This window comes from Sturnira hondurensis, unplaced genomic scaffold (genome assembly GCF_014824575.4).
Source record: "Sturnira hondurensis isolate 20B ecotype Veracruz unplaced genomic scaffold, ASM1482457v3 Scaffold0009341, whole genome shotgun sequence".
Taxonomy (NCBI): Eukaryota; Metazoa; Chordata; class Mammalia; order Chiroptera; family Phyllostomidae; genus Sturnira; species Sturnira hondurensis.
In genome coordinates this window covers 279,837-288,882 of record NW_028081972.1, presented here as the reverse complement: position 1 = coordinate 288,882, position 9,046 = coordinate 279,837, and the positions used below count along the sequence as shown (strand labels likewise).

Below are 9,046 nucleotides of genomic sequence, written 5' to 3'. Positions count from 1 at the left end.
CTTCGTTTTGGCCCCAGCATGTAAGTAAGCCTGTCGCTATATCTCTTTTTGATGGATGCAAAAATCTCAGGAATAAAGCAAAGGCACACTCGAAATTGCAATGTTATAGCTAAAAGTGATTATTTGCTTTCTAATATGTCAATCCTAACATCCTAAAAATCCCACCATTTGCAATTGATCATGAGCTGTAATATTGTTACATTTATAGGCACCAGGGGCTATTGCTAAACAAATATAAAAGCAAAATACTAAACTGCATATGGTGGGATTTGGAAAAACTATTCTGTCTTCATCCTACCACATTTCTTTCCTTTAGGATCTTGAAGGAAAATATATGAGGGGGCAAAATGGCAAATGTGAAATAAGATACGACTTATTTATTTATTTATTTATTTATTTAGGTGCCTGTGCCTTTGTGCCCAATGGAAAAGCCCTTTGGTGAAGTGACTTCATGGGCCCTCCTCCTCACAATAACTTCAAGTCAAAATCTTAAGATGTGATTACCTTGTAACCAACTGCACTGTGCAGAAGAGGTGAGAGGACGATGTTTTCTATAAGAATAAATAAGCTGCACTTGGGAGTGTGACCTCCTCCCCTGTCAAAGCGGACCATTTACCCATCCTGTTCTTGGAGGTGAAAGCGACAGCTTATATAGAAGTCCTTTCTGGGTGAGGCACTCATGCCATCTGCCCTCCCCTTGCCCTCGCCCACCCCTCCCATCCTTCCTATTCTTTACCCACTTCCCCTCTCCCCTTCTCCCTTCTTCCTCACTCCCCATTGCTTTTCTCCCCTCTTTTTTCCCTCCCTCCTCTCCTTTCCCATCCTTCTCCTTCCCACCCTCTTCTCATTCTTTCCTCCCATTTTCTTAGTCTTCCTTCCTCCTCACTGTACTCACCTCACTCTCCCCTCTCCCTCCAAAGAAGAGCTAAGATCCAGGGAAATATAGAAGAATGTTATAATAGTTATATATCTTTAAATTCCCCTTTCCTCAATAGTTTCTACTTTTTCTATAATAAGGACTACTTTTTACAATTAGAAGAAAATGCTTGATTTTTTTACGACGTGATACACTTTATTTACCATTTATTTATTTTAGGTTGCAATAGAAGCACATGAAAAATATCAAATGATGTAAAGTGATCATTTTCAGTGAAAGGCCAAGTAAAACAGATTAAAAAAATCTGGTTAGTAACTTTACAATTTCACAGTATAACATGAGTAACCTTTGTAAAATACTATGTCATATTAACATCTTGGTAGTAAACAATTACTTCATTATGATTAAATGTATAGACCACTGTCATATAAATAGAATCATAGTCATATCATACATGCTCTGGATGGGCATTCTTAAATGTATGCTAATATTTTCAAGCAGTCAAATTTCACAATGCTGTTCTAGTTAATATAAAAACTGTATTTCTGTAGCAAAGTAATGAAGGCACAGCTAGTGCAAGCAGATTTAAACCCTTAGTCTTCTAGGCTGGAAAAAAATAACACTTGCATTGGTACTTCAGGAACTTTGTTTTGTTCAGGCAAATATTTGTGTCAGTTCAAAATTCTGACAATTTTCACAGATACATTCTAATAGGAACATGACAACAGGATTTCACAAAAATCAAAACTTTGTAGCACCAAATTACCATGTTTTAAATAACTGACAGCAGTTTACAGGTTTTGGAGAATATCACCCTTCAATAGGCTGTACAGAATAAACTGATACTTAGACACTTTAACACAATTCTTTTAGAGTACCAAAAACGTACAAAAACACAAGACTGTAAGGAATAGTAGTAATGAGGTTGCGGGGCAGGTTTTATTTCGCAGCTATATAAACCTGCTTCACTTCTTGAACTTTTGAGACCTTGATATTTCTTTCAGACAGCCTCTTTATTTTCGGTATTTCCTGTTTCCATAATCTTTACCTTTATTATAGGCACCCTTGACTTCTCCTGTATAGTAATAGACTGATTTCAGGATGACATTATCATGTAAAATTTGACCAATTTCAAAATCCTCCTCAAGGATAGCATCTTCTCTTGGTTCCAGTTTTCCAATGTTAGGAATCTCAGGAGGGCTAAAGAAATGGAAAAATGATGCATTCGGAACCACCCTTGGCTGGATTTCAATTTCTCCAGCAGCAGTGGTGCGACTGTGGGTGGTTGTCACGGTCACATTCTTTCCTCTTCTCCAATCTATCTTACAGCCTTTGCAATCATGGATTTCCCATCCCCAAAAGAAGAAGGGATCATTATGATCTGGCTTTGAGATAATCATATATGTCTTGGTCAGTACCTCATTCGTGAAGTATGGATTGGGCCGAAAATAAAAATCAAATGTGTAACTTAGAGGCTGACCAGGTTTTGAGAACTTCAGGGTAATATCTGACAAGAACTTCAGAATGGGCTCATCATACTTCTGAATCGTGGGCCCGAGCTTGTCAACATTTTTTAACACAGTCAGCCAATAGTTAGGGATGCCCTTAGGGTCTTCTTTTTTAGGCTTTCCCTTTCTAGCTCTTTTGAGATTCACCCTTTCTTTGGGCCTGACCTCCTCCGGAACGCGCTTAGGAGCCTCTTGCTTAGGAGCCTCTCTCGCTGCATCCCTTGCCTTAGTGTCTGCTGCTTTAGGCTGTTCTTTATCTTCTGCCTTTGCCTGGGGGACTTCTTTAGGCTCTTCTTTTACTTCAGACTTTGTCTCCAGAAGATCTTTAGACTCTGATTTTTCGTCAGCCTTTGCCTCAAGAATTTCTTTAGGAACCTCATTTTCTTCAGCGTTCACCTCGGGTTTTTGTTTAAGGTCGTCTTCTTCCTCCCCCTCTAAGGCAGGCATTTCGCTAGGGCTGTCTTCCTGCACCTCCTCATCACTGCTAAACATCTCATCCTGTGAATTCCATTCACATTCTTCTTTTGTAGGCTCATATTCTGCATTTACGATTTGAAATCGCCGATCATATAGATGCTTATTGAGTTCAGCATATTTTCTTTCGAGACCGTGAATTGCCTTTAAGAATAGGACGTCTACCTTGTCACATTCAGCTTGAATATTTCTGAGCGCCTGTACACGATTTCGAACTGCCCGAGGCAGCCGATCCACGAAATTGTTCCCTGATGGGGCCCTTCGCGCCCTCCTAGAAGGTTCAGGTACCCTCTTCTTTCTATAGAAGCGGCGGCTGCTGCTGCACCCAGTGCTGCTGCTAGAACTACTGCTGTCAGACTCTTCCCCGCAATCACTGGACGAGCTAGCCGTCACCTCTTCCGCAACCCCCTGGGCGGCAGGTTCTGAGACCACGTTAGGATCTGCTTCTGCCATTCTGCAAGCCTGCAAAAACCTTTTAAGGTGGCGACTACTGCTGGGACCGCGCGCCCAGAGAAGGGCAGGAAAAAATGACTCACGGATATTTGGGTCACTGAGGCTCTGGATGAGGAAGTGGCAGCAGCAAAGGGAGCAGGAGTGCGTGTGCTGGGCAGCGGCGATCGCGCAGCGGTAGCAGGCGCGGAGGAGGCCTGGGCGACAGCAGTGACACCAACTGTCTCCGGGTTGAGTGGTGCAGTGTGAGGCCCCGAAATCTTCCCAACGTTTAGATCGCAGACCCCCTCCCTGTTTACTCTTACGTCCCCTTCACTTAGTTCCCGGTGTGCCTTTAGTTCGCATCTCATTGGCTGCGCACGCTCTATTGACAATCCCTAAGCCCAATGGATGACCAAATGCCACGCCCCCCAAAGGCTTTGCCCACCTTCCCAGAGGATCTTTTGTAGCTGATGCACTTACCCCTGGAGGACTTTTTTTCACCTTAAAATGGTATCTTTACAGTTTTATAATTCAAAAACAACAACAGCAACAACAACAACGCTTAGATGAGAGGCAAAAAATATTCCTTTCCTAAGGAGGGAAGAAGAGTGTCCTTCTCCCGTCCGCTCATCAAGAATTCCTGTTGGGTTTGTCAGGGGCCTCTGACAAAAAATCTTATTTCTAAAAAATTGGATGAAAATACTCCAAATGGCATCACTGGGTAGTGTAATTATGTATGATTTTATTTAAATCTTTTTATGGGGGTATTCTATGACCATGTATTTTACACTGAAAATAAAGGGGCAGTCGCTGATTGGCAAAGCGGGGAGGGGCTAGAAATCAAGCATCCCACGTAGCAGTTTTGTCTGCGATGTTTGCCTGCTTTGTATCCACCTACAAGGTTTGCGAAACCCATGTTGCTGTGAGTCAGTTTACACCATCTTTTACCATATGTTTTTAAAGCTGACATATAATATACTGACCCCCAACCTTGCTTATGACTTGCCACGTAGCCCTGCTCAATGCTCACCACAACCTTAAGTAGATAAAATAAAAGGATATTCAAACACTACGTAGTATTACTTAAAAGCAACTGTTTTTCTGTACTTTTTCTGCAGCAGATTTCAATTCCAGGAACGGCAGGATGAAAGGGGGAATCTGTGCTAGTGAAAGTGAATCCTCTCTCAGGTTGTACTTTGTCATCTGCCATCAATTTCCTTCTAATGTGAAATTCTAGCCAAACAGCAGTACAATTTAGAAGCCCGTTAATGTATGAATAAACTCTTGCAAAAATGAAGTTTAAAAACAGGTATGTGCTATTTTTATTCACAGGATTCTTTTCTTCTACAGAACAACTCCCTTGGTACAACCCAAAAGACCAGCGTTCACTTTTCATTGAAAGGTAAGGAACATATTTTAGCCCATTTTTTGATTGACAATAATTACGTATCTCTTTATGAATAAAAATTCACAGGATATTGTTTTTTTAAAACCTAATTGGAAGATATTTTTTTATTTCTATGGAAGCAGAAATATCCAGAGAGGTGACTTGATATACTAATGTAGAAAACATAATTAATCACATTCACTATCTAAACCTGATCACACAATACAAGTAGTAATTCAAAATTGGATTATTTATTTATTTCAAACAAGTAAAAACATTAAAGTTAAATTAACGTTCATGTCACTTTTTATTATAGGATTTGTGCTTTATTATTTAGTCATATATAAGTTAGAAAATGCTTTTATTTTCTATTCTGTAAATGAATTTACTTGTATTGTTTACTTCTGATTCTCAAAGTATGTATTTTAAACAAAAAATACAATCTAGAAAATTCCAGAGATAGTAAAAATACAGTCTTAGCAACCAAATGCTAACCATTGTTACCATTTTGATGCATTTCCTTCTAGAAATTTCTTTGGACATATACACACCTGCCTATTTAGGTCTGTGTGACATCACATTATATTTTGTAATCTCCTCATTTATTAATTAATTTAGGCTATGTTTTCATGGTAAATAGTCAACATCTTATTTTAAAATAGATTCATATTCTATTGAAATATTTGCCTTAATTTATTTGACCAGATTCTTATTCTAAGTCAGATATTTCTCACACCATCTCTCCACTAACACACACAATTTTTGTTATAAAAATATTAACTCTGCACACCTACTGCACACACTTGTGACAATTAGTCATAGAATGAATTTCTAGAAATGGGAATGCTAGAATAAATTGTACGCTCATTTTTTTCTATGGTATGTATTTTCAAACTTATCTCCAGACAAGTTTCCTCAATTTACAGTCCCACTGAGAATGCATAAGAGTTCATTCATTTGGTCATTCAGCTACAATATTTTTGTACAGGCCGTATGCCTGGCACATATGGTAGAGGATGACGATAAAATATACTGCGTGTTTATCCCTTCATTTCATACTTTACTCAAAGCATATACCACGGAAACAATTATTTAAATCAGTGAGGTTATGCCATAAATATTGTTCTGCAACTTATATGTATTTAGAATGACAGATCTATATTTTAAATGAACACTCATATTTCACAGTATTTTAATGGTGTAAAATATGTGTTAAATTTTGTAACATCAGAAATTCGTAAGCCATGACTTAGGGATCCATATACATATGCTTACATATACATATACATATACATATACATATTCATATACATATACATATACATGTACTTATATATTTTTTGCAGCCAGGTAATTTTCTTAGTACCACTTATTTGATACTCTTTCTGTTTTACACTTATCTAAAATCATATGGCTATCACATTAACAGAATTGCTTGGTTTTGTTTCTGAATTTTTTTTTTGATCAGTTGACTCTTAATTCTTTTTGGAAACAAGCATTGAGGCAGTTTTTTAAAGAATTTTAAATTTCGTCAGAATTATATACATTGAAAAAGGTCATATAGTACATTGAAATGCAAATAAGAAGTTAAAAGTAACTCAGAATACACAGAAAGGTGATCACTATTCATATTTTTAACAAATATCTCCACATTAACTTTTATTATAATTTCCTAGATTATATATTATTATTATGTATTTCCTAGATTAATAAGATTAAATGTCTTTCCATATGTTTATTGTTTATTTGAAAATTGCCTGTTTGTATCCTCTGCTTGTGTTTTATACTGAATTTCAAAAGAAATTAATTATTGATAAAATCCTAAAGGTAAAATAATTTTGGCCTGATTTGAGGCAATTGTGACTCTTTTAGAAAATTCTTTTTTCTGAATTAATGATATTGGACAACTATGACTCACCTAGTGCTTTCATTCTAAAATGATCCACTTGGAGGTTCACATAGATGCTTTCCAAGGATTAGTACTTAATCACATAAACTAATACAGAAATATTTGGAATAGAATGGAAAATAAAAAAGAGAAAAAAACTTGTGAAAAGCTCATTCAAAGATAATACATTAATAAACCATTCACATTTTCAATTTGGAAATATTTTTTTCCACAAGCCATAGACTATAGTTTACTTCTTTAACCACAACAGGCTACTTTTTAAAAAGAATTACAATTTACATTCAATATTACTTTGTATTAGTTTCAAGTGTACAGCATGGTGGTTAAACATTTACATAAATTACAAAATGCTTCCTGCCCCAATATTTCCAGTGCCCACCCAGCCCCCTACATAGTTCTCACAATATTGCTGACCATCTTCCCTGTGCCGCACTTCCCACCCCGTGACTGCTCTGTAACTCCCTGTGCGCTCAGCCCTTCACCTTCTCACCCAGCCCCCATCCCTCCCCTCTGGACACCACCAGTCTGTCCTCTGTGCCTGTGAGTCTGTTTCTGTTTTTGTTTGTTAGCAAAACACTAATTGAAAAGAATATGCAGTGGTGGGCAAAGTACGTTTAAGTTGTGAGTACATGAAACACAGAGTTCATTCTCGTATCATTATTTATTTATTTATTATTGCATTATTTATCTGTATTGTTTGTCTTATTATTATTGTTATTATTATTATTTTGTATCCTTAGTTATGATTTATCTTCTAGGTAATGATGGCTGGTAACTTAACCTACTTTTGCCCACTCCTGTATGCATCCCGATGTTCATTCCACGATATGGAAAGAGCCTAAGTGCCCATCAATATATGAGTGGATAAAAGCTGCGGTAAATTTACACAATGGAATGCTACTTGGCCATGCAGGTCTACTTTTAATGTGTATGCACTACCTTAAGAATCTAGTAACACTTCTTTTTGTAATTTTTTAAGGCTATTAGTTAATTTTATAATGGCAGGTACCTAAAGGAAAATATGTTGTTTCTTCATATAATGAATTAAATTTATACATAATACAGTGTATTTTCTACCATGAATAGACAATATGATTATTTTTGTAAGGCTATCTGTAAATTACTTGCATAATCATATGGCCTCTTCCATTACTTCATGATATTTGGGGGGTTAAATGTTCATACTTCTACATGAGATGATACTCAACACATAATGTATTAAATGTTCTACTCAGGCTGAACATGAGTCATTGACATTTTATACCTTCACTGTTGTAAACAGATACATAATCCTACCCACTGCCCCTGCCAGGCAAACACATATGTAACACCCAGTGACAAGTACTACAGCAATGTCTTTTGTTGTAGGTATTTCAGAAGCCAAGCATTGCAAGTTCATTTACATTTGTGCTTATTTTTATGTGATTCTCTTTGTTTGTTTATCTAGACAGGTTTTATCTGATTACACAAGTTAATTCTTTTTAAAAACAGTTTCATTGAGGTGTAATTATTACAACTGGCTATAAAATGTACAATCTAATGAGTTTTGATGAACCTGCACACCTTTGAAGTCATCACCACAGTCAAGATGAAAATTTTCATCACGCTTAGGAGTTTCTTTATAACACTTTGTAATCCTTCCACTCATCCTTAGGCAACAACTGATCTAATCTCTGTTTATGTAGATTGGTTTACATTTTGTAGAATGTTGTATAAATGGAATCATACAATATATCCCTCTTTTCACTTGTCTTCTTTCACTTAGTGTAATTATTTTGAGATGCACCCATGTTGCATGTGTGAAGGGTCATTTTCCTATTTTGTCACTGAGTAGTTATCCATTACTTGGATGCACCACTGTTTGTTGATGAGCACTGTGTTTCAAGTTGTGGGCTACTATGAATAAAGCTTCTATGTTCATTTGTGTGTAAGTCTTTGTCTGGACACATGCTTTCATTTCATTAAAAGGAATACCTAGGAGTGGAATGAGTGGATCATACAGTATGTGCATTTACGTTTTTAACAAATACCCTGTTGTCCAAAATGGTTGTACAATTTTGCATTCCTACTAGGAGTGTCAACACTTGCCATAGTCAGTCTTTTTAAATGTTGTCACTCTAATAGGTATGTAATAGCATCTCATTATGGTTTCATTTTGCATCTTCCTAATGACTAATGATGGTGAACATCTTTCTGGTGATTGATTTACCATCCACGTACCTTCTTTAGTGAAGTGTCTATTCATATTTTGCTCATTTTTCTATTAGTTTGTTGTCTTACTATTTAGAGAATAGTTATATATTCTGGATACAAGTCTTTTATCAAGTGTAAGTTCTGCAAATATTTTCTCCCAGTCCATAATTTTTTTCATCCTTTTAACAGTGCTGTTCATAGTTTTTCAAAGAGCAGAAGTTTGCAATTTTGATGAAGTAAAATTTATCATTTTTTTCTTTTATGGA

At 36.5% G+C, this 9,046-nt stretch overlaps 1 protein-coding gene across 1 annotated transcript; it reads right to left on the bottom strand.

Annotated features, from left to right (window-relative positions):
- Positions 1 to 1,177: 1,177 nt before the first annotated feature.
- On the bottom strand, positions 1,178 to 3,583 carry NAP1L3 (nucleosome assembly protein 1 like 3). The gene has a single exon (XM_037057102.1). It carries the CDS (start codon positions 3,310 to 3,312, stop codon positions 1,891 to 1,893), a length of 1,422 nt encoding a protein of 473 aa, XP_036912997.1. The 5' UTR covers positions 3,313 to 3,583; the 3' UTR covers positions 1,178 to 1,890.
- Positions 3,584 to 9,046: the final 5,463 nt, after the last annotated feature.

What these genes read in the sequence shown, in the direction of transcription:
- NAP1L3 (XM_037057102.1), bottom strand. Translation starts at nt 3,312, where the DNA reads ATGGCAGAAGCAGATCCTAACGTGGTCTCAGAACCTGCCGCCCAGGGG.